The sequence below is a fragment of the Gymnogyps californianus genome, chromosome 5 (assembly GCF_018139145.2).
Source record: "Gymnogyps californianus isolate 813 chromosome 5, ASM1813914v2, whole genome shotgun sequence".
Lineage (NCBI taxonomy): Eukaryota > Metazoa > Chordata > Aves > Accipitriformes > Cathartidae > Gymnogyps > Gymnogyps californianus.
In genome coordinates, this window is record NC_059475.1 from 36,256,914 (window position 1) to 36,280,064 (window position 23,151).

Genomic DNA, 23,151 nt, shown 5'->3' on the forward strand with positions numbered 1-23,151 from the left:
CATAACTGAGCAGCTAATAAAAGACTTTCTTTCCCAGTCTGTTATGTTTAAATTAAAGCTCCATTCCACCTACTATCTGGCATACAAACAAATATCCATTAACTTTACTCTGAACAGTTTCAAAGGTCTGCCTTATGCTAGAGGTTGCAAGACTAGAGATTAAAGATAAACTTAGACTGTAGCCCAGGCCATCTTACATAAGCTCTGGAGCTCCCCAATAATGTCATAGTCCACAACCTACATGAATTGTGGAGGGATGCTAAATTAAAATATACACTTAGGTGGGAACAGGTGTCTTTTCAGCATTTTTCTGTAACAACTGTCCAAATGGATTTCTGATCTCAATTAATTGAAAAGCTGTCTTTTTCAGTAAGTTCTGGTGGTCCAAGAGTATTACAGGCACACTACTAGTTGTACAATAAAATGTATGCATCTGTTTTCAACCTTCCATTGACGTTTTTCACTGCACTGCAAACTTACATTAACCTGACATTTTAATTACAAATTCTCAACTTCTGTTTCTACAGTTTTGTATTAATTTTTGCTACAGTAAGTTGAACTATATAATGGTGGTAGCAATACGGTGTGAATATGTTTCATGCAGCCAAACTGTAATCTTGGGTTTAACTCCAAAATAAATTTCCATCTAAATTTAGCTTCTTGGGAATGAAGAGTTGTGGAAAAAAAGAAGTCTTATAGTAGTTCATAAATTCAGTTGCTAAATGGCAGGTAATTGCATTTTGATTTCAATCAGTCTCATTTCATCTTTAATGTGGAACGCTGGAATCTACAAAGTTTACTAGAAGTTCTAGGAATGTTAAAATTCATTGGTGAATAACCTGGAGTTTTTAGAAATTGGCATGGCATCAGGTCTTAAAATAACAGATAGATTAAATAATAAACAAATTGCAGTTAGATGTAAGTTAACTTTCTTACAGACTTCTACTATTTCATATCACGGCCTGGAATTTGAATACTTACGTAAAGCTGAATTCCTGCATCTGTGTTAGGAAAAATGGTTCAATATAGGATGCCTGGCATTGATTGATTAAAATCAGTCCAGATACAAGGCATCCTCCACTCACCACAGAAACAAAGTTGAGAGCTTTAAATACCATCTAGAATTTGTGTGTGTCTCAGCACACAGCTGGAGTTTTAGGACAAAGTTATTACTGAGGACAAATTCCACTCTTTAAACAAGTTTAGAATTTTCTATTTGATATGCTAGACTAGTATTGGTATTTTTTATTTTAATGTAATTGCTGGATTCCTTAGTGCTTATTTATTTCCATTTCCTCTAAAGTAAGTCTAGGTGACTAATTTAGCTGTAGGCTTCCACAGTGTTGACATCTACTTCTGGTAGACGAATTATGCCACAAATGTCTCTCAACTTCTTTTTGTAGCCTCTGAAAAGCAGATGAAGTTAGTTTGCAGAGAGTCTTCTGAAGAGCATCTCCAGCCTTTCAAGGAGAAATTAGAGGAATTCTTCCAGAAAGGTAAGCACATTTGAAAAAAAAAAAAAAAAAAATTATTGGCAAATACTGTAGTGGTTTACAAAGTTATACATAATGTAAGCTGCATTAAATATCTGTTGCCTCTGAAAATTCGTACTATCTGTTATGGATTATGTTCCTAATGTGCCTAATATATGTTAAGAATAATGATTACACAGATCTTGGACATCACTTGTCAAAGATAATTGTTCCCTTGATCTCACCCGTTTCCTATTGATTATTTTTGCTTTGTTCTTTATCATTATTTGTAGGCAAAATGAATAAGATATTCATCATAGACTGCATTTATCAGAGGGAATATAAAGCTTCAAGTTTATAAAAGACTGGAATGAAAAATACCCTTCTAGAGGAAGTCCACATACATACATGAAGTAATAGCATCTTTTGTCAATAGTGTGGGCTTATGAACTGACTGATTCAGATTTAAAGATTTTTTTTCTTGTGTGAGACAGAAATAGGCATAAGGAAGTGATTTACCAGGGTAGAGTCTGGAGACAACAGGGGTGAGATCCAAGGTACAATTTGATCATCAGTTCAAGACAATGTAAGCGCAGGTTGTTGAAAAGAACAGTCCTGCTCTCTCCTGTTTCCCAGACTATGTGTTCCCAGTCACCTGCTTCTGCCAGCACTATTGTCTCTGGAGCAGTGCAAAATAGATAAGGGAATAGATTCCCGCCCCCGCCAGGTCGTAGGAGTACAGATTATTTGGGTAAACAGAGTAAATGCTGCATTTCTGATGACTATATTAAGAATTGTTAAGAATTAAATATTACCAAAGGGCTAGTATTTCTCACAGAAATCATGAACAGTTTAACAATTTACTGTTTGAGAAGTCAAGTGAACTATGTGAATCTACTAATCCAGGCAGAATGTTTGCTTACTATTAGTGATCACTGAGATTGTTGTAATAATTTATGAATTAGCTTTAATCTTTTTTATCGAGATTGTCCTAATGTCTTTTTAATGACTTTATTTCATGAGGCTATCTTATTAAATACTTTGATAAGTGAAAACAGGATGTTTTAAAAGTAACAGTCCCTGTTAAATTGTACTGTTAAATAAACTAATATTCTTCTTCACCCAGGCCATGGAGCTCAATGGATATATTTATTTGATATATTTTTTCTTTTAGTTGCAAGTGTATTTGGACAGTATTAAAGCTGCAAATTTCTTGCCAAAGAACTTGTAAAACAAAAAAATTATAATGGAAATCTTTATGTCACTGCAGGACAGTTGTATTGTCTTTCCAACTTATTTAATTGGAAATTTTCACTTACAGTTTAACAATAACATCAAGATTGAGATAGTACTATATATATTTCTACAGAACCGTTATGATCTCCAGCATGCTTCTTGATCTTGCTTGCCAAAGTATTGTAGCAGATCAGCGTAATTGTATCTTGCAAAGATTAATTGATTCATTGTACTGTATGAATTACCCTCTTAGAGCAGCTCAGAAATGGACAGTCTGTATTCTTTCCTCACTACTGGCCAGAAATGCATCAGAGTAGAGCAGTCTATACCTGATAGACTCAGGTATAAATCTGGACCATAATTCAATTTTGCCCAGGTCTTGCCAAGACCCTAACCAAATGATGTCTTCCATGATCATATCGCAAATTCTGTAATTCTTATTACACCCTGGATCTCTTGAGGACTGTTGTGGTTAGTCCGGTAGGCAGCTAAGCACCACACAGCTGCTCGCTCAGTCCCGCTCGGTGGGGTGGAAAAGAGGGTCGGAAAGGTAAAAGAGAGAAAACTCATGGGTTGAGATAAAGACAATTTAATAGGGAAAGCAAAAGCTGCGTGCACAAGCAAAGCAAAATAAAGAATTCATTGACTACTTCCCATCGGTAGGCAGGTGTTCAGCCATTTCCCGGAAAGCAGGGATCCATCACGCATAACCACTACTTGGGAAGAGAAACATCAGAACTCTGAACTTCCCCCCATTCCTCCTTCTTTCCCCAGATTTATTGCTGAGCATGATGTCATATGGTATGGGTTATCCATTTGGTCAATTTGGCCAGCTGTCCCAGCTGTGGTCCCTCCCAACTTCTTGTGTACCCGGAGCCTACTTTCTCGGGGTCAGCATTAGAAATAGAGAAGGCCTTGATGCTGTGCAAGCACTGTTCAGCAATAGCTAAAACATGGGTGTGTTATCAACACTGTTTTGGTCACAAATCCAATACACAGCACCATACGAGCTGCTATGAAGAAATTTAACTCCACCCCAGCTAAAACCAGCAGAAAGAATAACAAATGCATATCACCACGGTCCCAAAAAATAAAGGCAACACAGTACCTGGTTTCTCCTGCAAAGCTGAACTACCCTAATTTCTGATGTGGAATATGATAAAAATACCCAGTTAATCTTGGAAGAAGATTAGTTCTGCTTTAGAGAAAATTGGAATTTAACTGTGCATTTACATTTCAAATAGAAAAACGTATTCCTCCAAACATTTCCCCTGTTTATGCCTATCAATGTGGAAATTGAGATACATTTATCTTTGTCAGTGTAACAGAAAATTTTATCCTTATGTTTGTTAATAATTGTCGTGGTTTAACCCCAGTCAGCAACTAAGCACCACGCAGCCGCTTCCCCCTCCCCACTCCCAGTGGGGCGAGGAGGAGGAAAGGGAAAAAAAACCCCTAAAACTCATGGGTTGAGATAAGAACAGTTTAATAACTAAAGTAAAATATAATAATAACAGTAGTAATAATGAAATATAATAATAATAATAGTAATGAAAAAGAATATAACAAAAAAAGGAAGGGGGGGGGGGGGAGAAAAAAAAAACCAGTGATGCACAATGCAATTGCTCACCACCCGCTGACCGATGCCCAGTTAGTTCCCGAGCCGCGATCCGTGCCTCCCGGCCAACTCCCCCCTGTTTATATACTGGGCATGACGTTCCATGGTATGGAATACCCCTTTGGCTAGTTCGGGTCAGCTGCCCCGGCTCTGCTCCCTCCCAGCTTCTTGCACACCTGCTTGCTGGCAGAGCATGGGAAACTGAAAAGTCCTTGGCTTAAGATAAGCGCTACTTAGCAACAACTAAAACATCAGCGTGTTATCAACATCATTCTCCCACTAAATCCAAAACCCAGCACTGTACCAGCTACTAAGAAGAGAGTTAACTCTGTCCCAGCCGAAACCAGGACAATAATGTATATATTTTTTAAAAAAAGAGAGGATACGTTCCTGCACGGTGTCCTGGGACAATGAGTTCTTTATACAAATTATTACATTTACTGGACACTTTTTATTGTTTCAGGTTTTTTGTATTCTAGAAAGAGCAAAACCATATGGATTACTTGTCAACTTTTTTCTTATATTCTCTTGTTCTCCTTTTGCTTTATAATATTATGTTTTGTGGTATCTAATTATACACATTTAATTTTATCTAATTCTCATCTTTTGACATTTCTGTTTCATCTGCCTTTTTCTGTGATGAGTTGTCAGTAGGTTGTCAGATCCTATAATTATTGACCCTATTTCTCCTTCAGTCACCTGATTGATTTGAATCTTTATAATTGGTGGGTGGTACTTTCTGTGGTATTAGAATGAAAATCCTATTTTCATTCTACATATCTACAGTGAAGATAGGTAAACATAACACAGAAACCCCATCTTGATTTATGGCACTAGAATAGGCATTGGACAAATGTCAAGCTCAGAGGTTCAGTTTAGATAAGTGTCTGCAAACTCAGCTGCTTCTCTGAAATTAGGAGTTAACTGATAATACTGAGCATCCGTTAAGCATCTGCTTTCAGTTTTGTTTGTTTAGAAAAGAGTTGTGGCTGGTTTAAGCAAATGTAAGAAAAAATTGTCTGTTATCTTTCTGCCAGCTCACAGCAAGTATCCACAGCTCAATGCTTTTCTGAAACTTCTGGCTTGAAAATAGGGCTGGAACTCATAGATATTCAGGTTTTTCTCACACGCACAATTTCCCATCATTTCTAGTCAATGCTAAGTTGGAAATACTATAAGAAAAAAACCATATTGATTTGTTTAAACTGAACAGTTTACATTTCCTAATTACAATTAATACCAATTAAATCTAATACTTGCTGTGTTGTAACAAAAAACACTGAGAGTGTTATGGAGACTGACATTCTAAAATGCTAGAGGGGATAAACTGTACTTCTGCTGATGTCAGTGCTGTTTTGTATAACTGGATGTAATGTAGCCTAGTGCCTTCAACAGGGAATTAGGTGCCAGAACCTTTAGGTTCTATTCCCTACTTGACATGTGATGCTGGAATAGTTGGTTAATCTCTTTTTCAGAGAGTGCTTCACTTTTCTGGTACACAGAATGTTAAATAATGATTCTTGCTATTTTTTGTAGTGAAAGATAATCTTTGTCAAGTACTTTGTGATTCCTACATGAAAGACATCATGTGTAAACTGTGTTAATACTTCATTAGCTGTATTTGATATGCCCATGCTTTTTGAAAAGGGCTTAGATTATTCTCAAAGTGGAAATAATCTTTAGTAGATTAAATTATATTATATGCAACAAATTATATTCATTTTATTATAGTATGGAGACCTAAGAATTACTATAAATTAATATACACTTACTGTATTTCCAGTGGAATTATTGTATGGTTTTTTTTCAGAAATATGTTTATAATGTTTTCCATTTAAATTGCCATGATATGCAAAAAGAAGTTTGAAATCATGAAATTAATGGTTGGTTTGGAATGCTCCTTAATTTATGAAATTCTTGCTCGGAATTGCTTAGAAGAAAACTCCTCTTTTGATACGAAGCTATCTCACACAAAAAGAATAGTTAGGTGAATATGAGAAAGATGCAAAATACTCTGTTTTGAAAAGGAGAAAAGAAAGAGTTTGGTTACTGCAGCTATGAAGCTCACTAGAAGGGATGCTGGCCAGTAGCCATTGGTGTTAGTTTTTCATGACATTTTTTATTCTCCTTGTGCATTCTCTCAAAAATAATACAAACCAGAAAGTAAATGACATACAGGAGTAGGCAACTAGCCTTAATAAAATTTATTTCTTATTTTGCCGCTTGACTATTTCATATTGTTCATCCATTTTAATGAATGTGGAAATGTATAACACAGACTTATGCAGGATCTTGCAAAATCTGGTCCCAAATTCCCCTTCATTGGTTCCAGGTCAGAAAGTATGACAAAACTTTAATCTGGGCTCGATTTCCTCCCTCATATACTGGAATGTGCCAATCAAAAAGTCTTTATGCTTCATGGCAGTTAGCATAGGAAAAGCATAGCTGCCTCTCTTCATTTCTCTAAGAATAAAGCATCTTGATGATGAAGACTTTGCTATTAAAAGAATTCATTTAGTTTACCGCAGAGTCTGGGAAGCAAGTAGTCTGATGTCAAGACAGAACAGTTTTTTAAAATCATTGATAGTGGAAAGCAAAACTATTTGGGAAAAGCACATGATACACTGCAGTGTCCAAGGTAACAAGCAAGATGGAGAGGGAGGGATTTGTTGAATAGAGTAGATCTGTTGAGATTAATCCCATAGTAAAATAAATTGTCCTGTGTTTAGAATTCTAGCCTAGCACTTAGGAAACATTGGTTAAGTTCATTGCTTTGCTACAACTGCTGTGTCTTATACTACATAAAAGATCAACACTGTGCAGTCATGGGCCTGTACAATAGAAAAATAGAGTCATAGACCAAGCTACTCACCACAGCATTATGTCAGGAGGTAGTGTATTTTTCAAACAAGGTTAGCAACCACATGGAAAATGTCAGTAAATCTGATTTTTACTGCTGAGTGATTTCTTCTATTAATTTTAGCCAGGCTGCAGTAGCTACCTGGGCATTCATCCAGTCTGTTGTGCTTTTTAATGTATTTCTGCTGCAGAACAGGAGCTTTGATCCGCATTTCCTCATTTTCCTGTTGGAATGCACCATAGAGGATTGTTGAGGTAGTCCAGTGGGAAAGAAAATAAGAAATAAGTTTTATTAAGGCTAGCCCCCTTCGCTTGTATGTTAACTACTTTCTGTTTTATATTATTCTTATGGGGATTATACCAAGAAATTAAGAAATGTCATGAAAAAACAACATCCAAGTGTACTGACCGGAAACTCCCGATCAAAACTACTATACTCTCTGACATGAGAATAGGGAGGATAAACAGGGGGACTTGTGTGATTCTGTAACATACTTGGCTGCCTAAAAAGGCAGAGAGCTAGCTCCTGGCCTTTGCAGATGTGTGAAGCAATTTCACATTAATTGTTTGATCTAGGTTACTGCAACTACATAAAGAATTGTTACTTCCTTTCTCATGCATGTCTCCATGCCTTCATGCCTCTCTATCAGTTCCACCTTCATAACTTGATTTCCAGAAAAATAATTTCTTCTGTTTAAGTAACAAATTCTCATTGGATACAGCGATCCCGTATTTTCTTCCAAATTTGTTCAGCAGTAAGAAGATGAAATACTGATTCTTTATTTGGAAACACTGGTTTTTAGATCATAGAGTTCTAAGTGAAACCTTGTTGAAGTATATTTGACTTCTTTTAACCAAATAATTGAAACCATAAATCATTTAGATCTTGATTTCAAGCTAGCATCCAGGAAGATATTTTTATTACTGTTGGTTTTGATTCCTAATATCCCTACTCAAATAATTTTATTATCACATTACTTGTTACCATCTTAAATTTATTTTCACCCAACTTTACTTGTTTCCGTTTTCTTCCTCAACAATACATAAAATACCATCTTATAGCTTTCATATAAGAAATTTATGCCACTAACTTTCCTTTAACTCTGCTGTAGTATATTTCAGCTGGCAGACTTTCAGTTTCTTGTTGATTATTTCCTACTTATTCCTGGGTATATGAATATTCCATCTTAAATGTTGTTCTTGTGCTATAGGTGCTCATACCTGGTGATTTATTCTCTTCATCTAGTAGCACCTGTTGTATTAACCCAGGGAAAGCAACCTTCCTTTCTTAGTTTATAGCCCCGTACATATTTTGAGTGCAGGAGGATGATAGTATAATTTCTTATATTACAGCAAAAAAAGTCTTTCCACTCAAAACTCTACTGCTTTTCAATCAAAGCAGTCTATGACGTATAAGGCAGGATGCTAACGTATCGTGGTTTAACCCCAGCCAGCAGCTAAGCACCACCCAGCCACTCCCTCACTCCCCCCCCAGCTCCCAGTGGGATGGGGAGGAGAATTGGGAAAAAAGGTAAAACTCGTGGGTTGAGATAAGAACAGTTTAATAACTAAAGTAAAATATAATACTAACAATAATAATGATGAAATATAATAATAATAATAATAATTGTAATGAAAAAGAATATAACAAAACAAAAGAGAGAAATAAAACCCAAGAAAAGACAAGTGATGCACAATGCAATTGCTCACCACCCGCTGACCGATGCCCGAGCCGCAATCCACCCCTCCTGGCCAACTCCCCCCAGTTTATATACTGGGCATTATGTTCTATGGTATGGAGTATCCCTTTGGCTAGCTCGGGTCAGCTGCCTCGGCTCTGCTCCCTCCCAGCTTCTTGCACACCTGCTTGCTGGCAGAGCATGGGAGACTGAAAAATCCTTGACCTAGGATAAGCGCTACTTAGCAACAACTAAAACATCAGCGTGTTATCGACATTATTCTCTCACTAAATCCAAAACACAGCACTGTACCAGCTACTAAGAAGAGAGTTAACTCTGTCCCAGCCGAAACCAGGACATAATGTCATTTAGTAGTAGTGAATCAGAAGTCAAGAATACTCCAAGACACTATTATCAATACCTTTTTCACAATACAATAATATTCCTTATTTCTCTCTTACTGTCAACAGGACATAAATTTATAAATTTTAATACAGTCAAAGATTAGGAAGAAATGTACATTGGCACTTATTTCCTTTAATAGTCTGACAACATTATGTTGTTGTTTTTAAAACACATATAGAAATTATGTTTTAAGTCCTTATTCGTAGCAATTTGGTAGAGCTTGCCTGTAATGACTTCCCAATATATCAGAAATCCCTGAGAAATATTTAAAATTCTTGCTTCTCTGCGATAAAAATATAGCTTTTCTCCCCAAGAAGAGTATTAACAGAAAGAAAGAAAAATATTCTAAAACTATATATGAAACTAGGGGAGATACTTGTCTTCCCATTAGTGTTGTACTCCCCTACCTTAATCTACATATCGGATTATGGTACTTGTGTTCCATTTTATTTGTAAAGCTCTTGAACGTTTTAATGCTGAATAAGTAAAGCAAGAAAATCAATAATTATTTTTAAGAGCACTGAATTTCACTAACAGCTGCCTTTTAAAATATGGTGTGTAAAAAAGAGCAGAAGAGCAATAGCACTTACAAGGATCTTACAGTGGTCCTGTTTTTGTTACCTGCAATTATGAAGCTGCTTCTGTCAACCAAAAAACATCTCTGTAAAGATAACAAGTTCTACAAGACTCTTGCAGATTCTGTGACTGTCCAGTCTGCATATCAAATACTGTTTCTTCCTTTTGTGAATAAAGTCTACAAATATGAAGACTTTTAACTTCAAAGCTTTATTTTCTGTTCTACTTATCATAACTCTTTTTTTCCCTTCATTTGTTTTCACTGAGATGTTTTATTATCTGTACCACACATATGCAGTTCTCACATTAAACAGTGTGGGAGGATATTTATGTCCAGTGTCAAACATGAAAAATATGTCATACTTCCTTGCAGTGATAATGTTTGCTTAAAACTTTTTATCCTTCCCAGCAATGACATTACAGACCAGGCAAAGTTTGTGTTTAGATCTGGAACGCTGTTTTATATGCCAGCAGCAGAATTACTTTAATCTTTCAAACTGTTTGTGACAGTCATAACTGTTTTCATCACTCAAAGATCCTTGTATTTAAACAGATGAAAGAGTGATTTACATAAATTGGCATGAGTCTGCAAAGCACAGAACCTTATTGTTGTGGTACTCTGAGATTGTATAGTTAGACAATAGCCTCAGTCTATAAGACACCAAATAAGGTGTCCTGGAATGTGATTGCAGCCATATGCCTCTAACTAATGCAATATTGACAGTGAGCTGATTCAAAGAACAAGAATTTGCTCTGAAATGAATGTTTCCTCCTATGCTACCAGAAGAATTACCAGCATCAAAGTCCTGAAAATTGATGTTAATTAACACTATGACTTTTCAGGAACCTTTCAATTGATTATTTTTGAAACAGATATACATCAAATTGCTATAATCAGTTCCACTATATCATGACTTACTATAAAAATTGGAGGGTTACACTCCATTAGAATGTGTAGTATGAATGTAATTTAGAAGGAATTGTAATTAAAAATGCAATGTCATCCTCTCTTAGAAGACAAGGGAAGAATCTCTTAGAGACAACAGTTCCTTCCAGCTTCTTTTCAATTTGATTGTGTTATACTGAATTACCGTGACTGCTGCAAAGTGGCTGGCATTTCACGATAGAGAAGGATTTCCTATTAATAGCAACTGAGTGACATAATGAATGTTAGTGTTGATACCCTCGATTTAATACAAAAAAATATGATGTATATGATAGTTATAAAATCTATACCTAGAGTTACTGGTACCGTTGTTATAACCACTATCAGCTGTCTGGAGTCTAACATTCTCTTTAAATTCTCACTGAAACCTTTATTTTTTGTTCAGTTCCACTGGATTTCTTCCAGTGCCTATATCATAGTCTTATAGGTAAACAGAACTGTAGGTTATATATGTTGGTTTTTCACAGGGATTAGGCTATTCTTTTAGTCCAGCTGCTTTCTTCTTCTTTACTGTATTCTTATGAATTTCCTGCATGATTTCCTATTTATCTACTTACCACCTTGTGTCGCTATTCTCTGTACTGCGGTCAACTCCACTAGCATGCTGTTTATCTGGATTTGCTCAGCTATTGACATCCTTGTCTTACCCTATTTGTGCTGATATTCAAAGTCAGTGAACTGATGGAACTTAAATCCCTGTCAAAGCTTTCCTTGGCAGGAAATCAGGATGCTCACTGATTCATTACTTTAGTTTATATATCCTATGAACAAGTGCTTACATATATGGAAGATATTACTGCAAAGAAAGAGCAGAGTCAAGAATTGGAAAGGATTGGATAGAAGAGATTAATGCACTTAATAAATAATGAAAGGCCCAAACACACTTGCTCTCAAAAGCCTTTAATACCTACCATCACATTGGTCACTCTCACCTTATGTTTGTCCCCTTACTCTGTAATTCCACAGCAGTCTTTGGATTAAGCTTGGAAATACCCTTCACTGCTACCATAATACACACTGATGCTGACAATAACATGCTTAATCTGATACGCATTTATGTAGAATTTCTCTGTAGACTTTTGTAATTTTGGTATGTTGATCATTTTCCTCAATTATGTTTTGTACCTGTGCAAACACATGAATATCCTGTTTTAATGCTTTTTAGCATGATTGATAAAAATACTAGATGCTGAAAATTTCAGCAGGAAATTGGAGCCCTCTGGATTAGGTTCTGTTATGGTGTAAACTGTGTTTTCCTTTTTTAAGCAGTGATAAACAGGTAAAACCTGTAGGCCAGACAGCAAATAGCCATCAGAGGGAAGCTTCTTTCTAAGAAAAAAACATAAATAAATTTGACACCCAAACTTGTTGAACAGGATGTACCAGGACCATTTGTTTTGAGAACAAAAATAACAATCATAATGTTCATAGGGCAATTCTCAGAAATTTGAAGCTAGTTAAAAGACAAAGCACCAGGTTGCTACTAAGCTCTCAAAACCGGAGAATGACAGTAAAAACATACGGATGATACAGTGTTGTAAAGTTGCAGCTGTGATAAAAGACAGACTTCTCCTAAATGTAAGAAAAGTCTGATTTCAGGTCATCGTTCAACCTCTCCTGCAACTTCTTCTGTGATATCTGTGTGCCTAAATACTTCAGATGCCAGGGCAAGATATTTAAAAACGTACCTTTGTCCTGCGAACAGCCCTTACAGTGCTGCTTTGTGAACACCTTGACAGAGGTGGAGAAATCAGCAGTTTTATTTCTCTTAAGAGAGTACGTATGGAATTGATTGGAACAGTACTTCTTTCATGGCATGTAAATCAATTCAAACTTTTTAGCATCAGGATTTTTCAGCTATCTAAACTTTGTCCCAAGTCAGCTATTTTGAAAGTGTCTAAAAAATATTTCTTAACGGACTTCTTTTCAGCTACTGTGTAGCATATTTTAGGATATAACTATTTGTACAAAGCATGTTTATGAAGTCTTTCATCTTGAGAATGCCTTACAATCTGAAAATTCCCTCCACAAAGTGTTGCCATCTCTGGAACTGAACGTGGTATCAGAGAGGGTCCTAGTGCCCTAGGACAGGCAGGGATACCTGACTAGACACAACAGTGTAGCTTCTGTGGCAAAGCAGAAAACTTTAAACGTTAAAGAATATAATGCTAAAAGGAAAAACTGCTCTATAAAATGTATTTGGTTTGATTATCTATAGATTTATCAGTACAGTTTATCAGTAAATGTTTATAATGTGTTTCCTTACGTTAAGTTTTGCACAAAGGGCCTGACCCAGCATTGACTTGGAATTGAATGGGAGTTGGATAAGGCATATTTATGTTTAAGATTATTTAAGCTTTCCACATCAGGGATTCTTTCCTTACATGTAATTGGGCAGTTCCTAGGACAGAGAATCCCCAAGCTTAATTAGGAGAGCTGACTCTACATTTCTGTTTGAAATAATGGTAGGGGAACTTTGACTTTCCTGCCTTTTAAATGCCAGTCATTTTTCATTTTAACGTAATTTGATATTGGTTTGGTTTTGATGTGAATGAAGTAAATTGTCTCAAGATTTAAATTTCTTTTCAAACTTAAAAAAATATTTACAAACATTTTATAACATTTCCAATAATGTTGTAAAATAAGTTGTCCTATTAAATATTTGATGTAAAGAATATTCTGCCATTATAGATGCAGATGCATCAAATTCCAAAGTATATTATTACTTTTGCTCTGCATGTGATTTTTTAAGTCCATTCAAGACTTTCTTGTTCTAATGGAGAAAAAAACGAAGAGGAATTAAGCTTATTATGACTGGGTTATTACAGCAGAATGAATTTAGATACAAATGATATTGGTATGGTTTGTGTTAATTATCATTCTCAGACATAGCTTTTGTGGTTTTTAATAGATAAGATTGAATCAAAATGGTAGTCAAATAAAACTTCAACTATGACTACAATTATATTTAACTCTTCTACTAATAGGTCAGTTGGAATTGCCTCTATTTTTTAGGATTTCAGTTAAATGTTCATTATCATGTATTTCTATTCTTCTGTCTGCCTTTTGCATGGACCTACTATTATTATTGATTAAAAGCCATTTCCAAGAGATAGGAGGTACCTCATAAACAATAAGGTACTAAGAAAGGCGCAGAGGTACAGTGAGCAGAAGGTCTGCAGTCATGGGCTTAGCTGCTGCACTCACATTCCCTGGTCCTATTATGTAATACTCATACTCCCTTCTTTCCTTTTACGTGAGGATAAACATGAACATGTAAAAATGTTTCCATCCACTGTGGGGGACAAAAAGATCTGGATACTTCCAGGATAGAGTTCAACAGAAAATAAGCAGGCTGTAAAAAACCAAAATAGATCGGGTAGATGCAATAATAATTCTTGTTATTTTCCCAGTCTTAAATTAAGCGAACATGAGATTTTTTTCTTTTGTATACACTCTCATTTCTCTCATCGTGGTAGTATCTGAGTGCTTTCTAGGAATGAAGTAAATGACCTGACTAATGTGTCACACATGCTTTACTTTTCCCATCATCCTTTCCCCGTAAGGAGAATAATAGGTTTTTTATTTAGAAATTTAGAGATCCTTTTTTAAAATATATTCTTCTATGTGTTTATCACAAAGAAGGCAAGCTCAGAAAAAATGTATGCCTTGTACTTGAATGCAGTTTGGTGTTTCTTGTAAAAACATTGATTAAAAGAATCCTAACAAAATACTTTTTAAAGTTAGTATCCTGTATTTTATTTGTGGCAAGAAGGAGAAATATTGCGGGTCTAAGTTTGCCTCTTTTTTACATTTTCTTTCAAATTACAGGCCTTTCAAACTAGTAGCTAGATAAATTTTCCTGCATAAATCTAAGTTGTAGAAGAACTTCAAGTTAAAAACAAGAATTAAATACATTGGTAGAATGAAATCATTTGACAAATATTTGTGATTTTGTAGAGGAAATTACTACATTTTTGTCTGGGAAATTATTGAGCCTAAATTATGATATTTGTATTTTTAACAATCTATCATAACTATTTGTAGAATGTAGAATGTATGTAGTCCAACAGAGGTGATTTTTCAATTGATGTGTTCTTTAAGTAGAAGTTAGATAAGACACACATGCTTTTCCATAAAGACATATGTGATTTTTGAGCAATATAACTTCTTTATTTTGTACTTGTTCTTTCTTGTTTAATTCTACCTATTTAAATTTTGTATTTCTCAAGCTGAATCTTAGGGTTTCATACTAAATATGAATCTTTATAAACAGGAAGGTTGTTGGTTAAAAATTCAGAGTTTTATTGAAAGAATTTTTCTCTTTTGTATAAAGCATACAATTTTTTTTCTTAAACAAGATCCTGCTAAGTGTTCGCCAAATTCACTTTTGATTCAGGTATGATGAAGACTAAAACATTGAACTTTAGAGGCCAAACTATATCAGGTTCAGTGATGTTAACAGATAAATGTGGAGAAGTTTGCTGTATACCTTGTTATACCTGATCTGTAGTTTTATAAGAAATTTTCAAAACTAAGAGTGTTCATTTGGCACACTTCACATCACTAAAATGCAGTTATGGATGCTAAAAAAAAAAAATAGGCAAAATCTACTTTAATATTTCACCTTGCTTTTAAATGTGAATCCGATATCAATACTTAGATTTAATTTTATTTTCATTTTGATTTGATTTACCCTTAAATATGGGTAGCTGTGTATTTGAGAATCAGTTTGGGCTTGAAATTCTCCTCCCCCATTCTGTCTATATGGCTGAACAAAAAGGGGAAGGTGACTGTCATACTTCCAAGCAGCACATTTTTAGAAGGTCAGAATGATTAAATTCGTTCTCAATAATGTAGTTTTTCTGTTCATGCTTTTTATTGACAGTCTTTGTTTCTTAAAGAACCTTCATTGCTTTTTTTATTTAAACCGAAACGTAGCAAAGAAACAGATGTGTCCCATATAAAATATGCAATAAATCTTGTCTCACAAATTCTTTGCTCTGAACTTTCTGACAGAAACTGTCAAATATCCACTTTAATTCTAGTATAAAATGTTCACTTTGTGTCATGGCGCCAACCACCATATGCTGGAATAAAGTCAGTAACCAGCAATAAAAAAAGGCAACATACGCACCTTTGAAACAGTACAAGCAATCAACAGTGAGAAAGGTCTATATAAATCTATGGAGACTTAATCTCAGCTTTGCCACTATCCTGCTGTGCATTTACAATGAGACTTTTCTCCCGACCACCAGAAGTGGCTTACTTTGCAGGAGGAGTGTATCCTAATGAGGGGAAAATATATGGAAAACAAAGCAGCGGCTTTTAACCCCCCACCCCCATCCTTTGGATCACCTAGAAGAGCATGTCCTAGTGTGTTCAAACATGTGGGGCCACTACACATCACGTATTGCTGTACTTTAGCTGATCATGTGAAACCAATCTTGACTGAGCTCAATCAGCAGAAATGACTTTAGCTTCATAAATCATTGTTATCATTCCACAGGAGGAGGCAATGCTATGGCTTTTCTCTCCCTAAAAGTTTTCAGGCCACAAATTTCACAAGCTTTTCTGAAATTAGTTTAATTATATTTGTATAATTATTCATTCTTTACCCACCAGATTAGTTGTTGGTTCACCATCAAATTAACTTTTTTTTTTATATCCTCCTTATGTTTTTGAGAAGACCTCCTGCTTCTTATTGGTTTTAATAATCATTCAACTATTTAAAAGTGTTGTCCTTGGTATAAAAATGTGCTGATCCTTAAAGTTTTTACTTCTGCTTACAATAGATTGTAGATACAGATAATCTGGGTAGTTAGTTTTCCCAAACATAGAACAGATTGGATTTAACCTTGTTCTGTTTGAAAGGATTAGAACCAATTTTTCAGTTCCATAAACTGCTTAGATACATTTAGTCATCTCAAAGATTAATCTTGGAATTAGACCACAACATTATAGGAGTTTATTTAAAAGAGATTAGAATTAGAATATATTTCCATAGTGTTTAAGTACTAATACGCTTCAAAAAATATTTATTCTCTGGAACCACAAGTGTGGGAGAATGAGAGATTAATGGCTTGATTGCATTTTAACAGAATGCAGTTTCAAATAATTTAATTGGAATAAATTGAAAAATGTAATGCTAGTTCTTGCTTTGTAATTAATAACTCCAGAACACAGGAAAGTAAGACTAATGTTAGTCCTGATTTTAATGAAACAATTACCTTTTTGTGTAGCAGCTAACTGAAAAATTAGCCTTAATTTAAAAATCTACTCTCATAGAATACAATGGAAGCATCGTACTAAGAAACAGACATTTTAAGAAGTATAGGCATTTATGAAAATAAATATAAAAATTTTTTTCATCATAGTTAGTTCTAATGTTCTGGTAAAATGACCTTCAACACTTTTTCTGGCACATTTATAGACAGCATTATCACTTTTAAAAGAAAACATCATTTCCTAGGTTTTTTATTACCTATGATAATAAACACTTTCTTGAATGTGTTGCTTGAGTGTGTTCTGCTGGTGTTGTGTGCCTCTGCATGCGTACAAATGTCTACAATTTGTTATGGCTTGGTAACATTAAAAATACTGAATCTTTTATAATGTTTAACAATTTCTGTATGGTAATTGTTAATTAATTAGTCCTTGCCCAGTACCTAAGATACAGGTTGGTAACTAATATTCCTGATTACTTGTGGGGAAACTTGTTTGTTAAGCAGCTTTCCCAGACTGCACAGGGACTCTTTGTACAATAGAAACATTTGTACATTTTCATCATTGGATGTGGGTTTCTTAGTTAAAAACAATTTTTGTACCACTGCAAAGGAAAATAAACTTGTAAGGACTGTTTCAGGGAAGCTTGATTAGGACCTCATGGCAGCAAGTGTTCTGAAGATTGTTTTGAAAGGATTTAAGATGTCTCTACCAGTATTTAAACCATCTAAAAAAAAAAATTGCATAGCCAAATCCCATATTTAAAATGTGATATTTTCTAATTTAGAGAAGAGGTAAAGGAGACAAGGCTTATGTGATCACACTGCCCGTTGATTGTTCCTCTGCCAGTAATTTTTAATGCATTGGCCAATTTTGACCAAATGTGACAGTTAGAGATCCTAAGATATTAAGCTCCTAAAATCTCAATAAAAATATGTGGCTAAATAGACAAGAGTGACCCTCTTAGCCTTCCAGGGAGAGAAAGGCTGTATCATGAACTCAACCCTTAATTAAACATTAATGAATCTATCTGGGAACTAACTCTAAAATACAGATCCACAGTAGGCCAAGTTTCATTGATTCCATTGCTCCCAGACCTTCTTGCTTAACTGATACCATAGAAGAAAGATCTCTTGATGGGCATGGGATTGTTTGTTTTGGGGATTTTTTTCATTCTAATATACTGGAATAGAAAACTATATTAGACATACAATGAAATATTTACATGTAATTTCCAGGCTGTCTGTTGAACTCCATGAGTTCATAAAGCCTACCAATTAGAAGTTAGTAACTAGCTAAAGAAAGTTAATCAGGTACTACATATTAGAAAAATCAGTTGCTAGGAATCTGTACATAGAACGCAAGTTTTTTTAATATTTCTGAAATAAAAAATTTTGTAAGACAAAAAAGCTCCTGCATGAGAATGGTGGACTGTAGCCACATGAAATAATTTACAGTCATATTAAGTATGTATTTTTAAAATTTGAAATTGAATACAATACAATAAAAAACAAAATAAAATGGAAAATGTTTTACACTATGTATTCTCTCCTGTTTGCTATATTTATATATGAAGTCAATTCTTAAGGAATAAGTTTTCTTTTGTATAGAACTAACTTAAAAGTAATATTATTTCTCAAAAGATAGAGTTATATTAGAAGTAACTCAATATAATAATGTAGAAATAGCAGAAAATTCATGTTTTATGTATAGCTCTAGATAGATAAATTTCTCTTGAGTATATCTCTTCCTAGAACAGGATACAAACCTCCTCTAGAATTTCTGAAACTTCATAATTTGCTAAAAACTTTTAAGGTTATTGAGAAAGCCTATTCAATGATTAGAATGAAAAGTATAAATGTCTGAAATTACAAAATTCATTTTTACTGTGAGTCCCTAATTTCTGAGAACTTTTATACCCTATGTTGCTATATGCTTCATTATAGGATGTGTTTTCAAAAAGTAAAACAGTTCTAAAATTGGATTCAGTGTGTATGAAATATAAAACTTCATCCCAGTAGCATATGATACTAAATTAGAAATTGAATTTCCATGTCTTTAACAATTTCAAAACCCCAATTTCCATACTCAGTACCATACTTATTCTTCTTAGTCAAGCCATGTTTTCAAAATACAGTATATTCCAGTTTGATAATGGGGAAAAAAAAAAAAAGGAAAATAGAGATCATCCATTTTCTGATTTTACATTCTCTTGCATTCATATGTATATTTTCATGAATACTTGTTTGTTTGTACTGGACATTTGTTAATTTGTTTAAAAGATTCTATTAATTTGATTTCCATTCCTTTAAAATTCACATTTCAAGAAAGCAGATTCTGGCAGTGTCAGGTGATGAAATATATTTTCATGTGTTATAGTATACAAATTGTTCATTTATAACATTTGCAATGTAGTCTATTCATGGCCTTTTTATGCAGGGCCCTATTTTTCTAGACAGTAAGATAACACTAATAATAAAAAGATTAAACGGCTGTTGATGATACTTATGAACACTTTGTATAACTTGTTAGCCACATGCAGTTGGCTTTGCTATCATCAGCTAAACAATAAAACCTCATACTGCATTGAAAACTACAGATTGTTTAACATGATAAATCAAGTGGCTGGACACCTTGGCTATAGTAAAAAAATCACTATAGACTTGATTTTTGTGCATAAAAACTGTCCAAATGATCCAATTGATCTAAATCTTAGGATTCTTTTACACTGATTTTTCTATGTGGCTACGTGCTGTTGTACTGGGCCTGGCTGGGATGGAGTTAATATTCTTCATAGCAGCCAGTATGGGGATGTGTTTTGGATTTGTGGCTGAAACAGTGTTGATAACACAGGAGTGTTTTGGCTATTGCTGAGCAGCACTGGCATATTGTCAAGGCCTTCTGTTTTTCTCACTCTGTCCCCCCAGCAAGTAGGCCAGCGGTGGGCAAGAGCTGGAAGGGGACACAACCTGGATAGCTGACTCAAACTGACCAAAGGGCTATTCCACGCATGTAATGTCATGCTCAGCAATAAACAAAGGAGGGGAAAGGATTTTGGGAGAGGTAGTCATTGCTCCAAAAATGGCTGGGCATCAGTCTGCTTGTGGGAGGTGGTAAGCGATTGCCCTTGCATCACTTGGTTTTTTCTTCCTCTTCACTTTTTGAACTGTCTTTATCTTGACCCGTAAGTTTTTCTCGCTTTTGCTCTTCCTATTCTCTCCCCCATCCCACTGAGGGGGAAGGGGGACAAGCGAGTGAGTGGCTGTATGGTGCATAGCTACTGGCTAGGGTCAACCCACCATGGCTCTAAAATAACAACCCTTAGGAAAGCACACTTTCATTAGATTACTCATGATAGTTCTTTGCAGCTCAAAGAACTGCCATGTGCTAGCAAGTGCACCCCTGTGAAAATTTTGTTTGCCATATTATTACTTGTAGTCCAGTAAGTCTTGAGTAAAGGATTTCTTAAACATTAAGTATATTTGGAGAGTTTCACTGGTAACAGATCTATTGAAACCAAAACCAAGGAAGGCTAAATTAATCCCACTGTTGATCCTGCTGTTCTTTGTACTACTATAGTGTCTAGTTTAAGCATGTCCAGAATTTTATACAAAAACAGAGAACATCTATATATTGCTTTTGATGATCCTCTCTAGTCTTTTTACCCACCTAGAAGGCCACCTTTAAGCTTTTTCTTCCACTCTGCATAGTCCCTGATTAAACAGTTATTAAAAAGTTTCCCTTGTATCACTATTGTACTTGAGGGTGGAGATACATACAGTATACTTTTAGCCATAGAGTCTTCTGAGTTCAGCTTCTGATACCCAAGTATATCAGCAATGGATAATTTCTAAGAGATTTGGATCTCTGTTATCAAATGGTGGTATGTCTTCGTGCTTTAAAAAGACCAAGACAATAAGGTCTATTCTTGCTTGTTCTCCTTACTGGGTAATGTCATAGAATGTGACATTTGGCACTTTGGAAAAAGATAACCCAACTGAACCTCTCTGGGGATATACTTTTCTTCCTCAACCCTTGATTAAGGGGCTAGTATGTTTCTATGATGGGTTTCATCTTTTGACTACCTTTCAGCATGACTACTTAAGAGGTTTTAGTCTTGACTAATAAGGAAGGTAAGTTCTTGTAAGCCTAGAAAATGTCGTAATAACCTTTTGTCACTGTTTTAACCGCCTCTGTCCAGGCTCTATAAAGTTCAGAGAGGAATGTCACTAGGGGTTTGGTTTTGGTTTTGCATGTTTTGTTTTGGGTTTTTTTGTTGGTTGGTTGGTTTTGTTGTTTGGTTTTGGGGTTGGTTTTGGTTTGGGGTTTTTTTGTCTGTGTCTTATACTAGATTCTGTCTTAATCTTAACTGTGGTTGGTTGGAAGACATGAGTCAGAAAAGACCTATTTCCTTCCTTGGGGCAAAAAAATCAACTACCTTGTTTTAGGGTGATTTTTTTCCCCTGCAGAAAACCCTATAATTTACCAGTCTCTAAAAGTTCATGAAGCATACATTTTTGAACCACATGAACTCAGCCTTGGAATATAAAACTAAAAGTTCTGATGTCTCCATCCTAACTGCTAGTTGTCTGAGTGTTCTCATAATTTTGAAGATTGTAATTGCTCCAGAATGCTTAGAAAAGTTATAGAAAGTTGTGCATCAGATCTTTCAATTCTGAAAATAGTAAGATACTGAAAAATAAAAAAGCTGTAATGGATACAACTAGATCAGTAGACTTGTGTGAATTATCCTTCTTACATGCTTTCATATATTTAAGGTCAGAGAGAAATACCAGAAAATTTATCCAGTCAGACTCAGTAAGTGTTAAAAATTTTCACTAGAGAGGCAGAAGTAACTGTGAGATTTTTGTGCAATTGTGTCTACCCATTTTTCTTTCTTTGTCCTCCCCTCTTACAGCAAGCAGTTTCATCATTCTGTACTTGCCTCTCTTAGTTACTGACCTCCTCCAGCTTTCAGTCTGTGCCAGTATCCAATATTTTATTTCCTTTGTTCTTTGGTGAACTATTTCATAGTAGCCTGATGCATGAAGAGGTCTTGGTTCTGTTGTAACTGGAAGCTACTATGCATATATTAGACCCATTAAAAATAAATATTTTCTGGTAATTTCTCATTCTCAAAGTAGTGTTTGGCATGCTGTTCCATCCTCAGCAAGTAGAATAGAGGAAATAAGTTGGGGGTTTTTTTTACCATTTCACTCTAGTACTGTTTCACTCTTAGAACTATTACAGGATCATGACTCTTCAAATGCTTACTTCTGCATTTGAGTAAAAAAAAGGAAGTCACCAGAAATATCTCAGGTTCATAAGGCAAATTCATAAGATCATAGTCCACTTATTCTTTGAGCTAGATACAGATAGCAAGATGAATAAGGCTAGTGGCTGGTCTTCAGAGTCCATAGCTGTCTGTATTATAAAAGACTATTCTTACAGCAAATTAGAAGTGCGTATTTTGTAAATACCTCTTTTCCTTTCAAAGCTCGTCTGTAGAAAGACACAGAAATTCTTAATTGATCCTGGCTTTCATATCTATATTCAAAGAAGATATATTGATTAAGATTGTCTGCTTGTCATAGGATACTTTATTCAGGATATAGACTAATCCAAACAGTAGAGCATATTAAGAACTTGCACTTAGATGTGAGACCAGACAGCAAACTTTACGTTTCACAGTTCCCTGTCATTTTCAAAGCTGGTCGAGCCTAATGACTCCAAGACCAGAAAGAAGGGTGTCTCCATACCAAATGCAGCTTATGGGAAGTAATTTTGAAGGACCTCTATGTAATCTGTATATATGTAATGTAGAACGTCTACAGCTACATTATGGAATAATTTGGTGCGGTAGGACTGGATCAGCAGATTGAAGCAGCAGAGGCTGAAGCCAGTGTGTTTACAGTAGAGATTTAAGCTTTGAGTTAGATTTAATCTGAGGTGAACATCTCCACCTCATGTGTTTCAAAGCTGTCTGAAGGCTCAAGCATTATTTTGACCCTTTTGTCCCTATTAAGTATTGGAGTGCATTTGCTGTGGAGCTTCCTGTTTAGTTTCCTCCTAATGGAAATTAGTTTGCAAGCACCAAAATTTATCTGCAAACCAAATCAGTGCTCAATAAATGGA

At 35.1% G+C, this 23,151-nt stretch overlaps 1 protein-coding gene across 1 annotated transcript in view; it reads left to right on the top strand.

The window, feature by feature from the left end:
* The window catches only part of FMN1 (formin 1), a 189,729-nt gene that overhangs the window by 145,394 nt on the left and 21,184 nt on the right, over positions 1-23,151 (top strand). Inside the window, exon 14 of the mRNA XM_050898323.1 lies at positions 1,404-1,496. Within this exon, the coding sequence (XP_050754280.1) occupies positions 1,404-1,496 (93 nt within the window). The remainder of the gene's footprint in view (positions 1-1,403; positions 1,497-23,151) is intronic.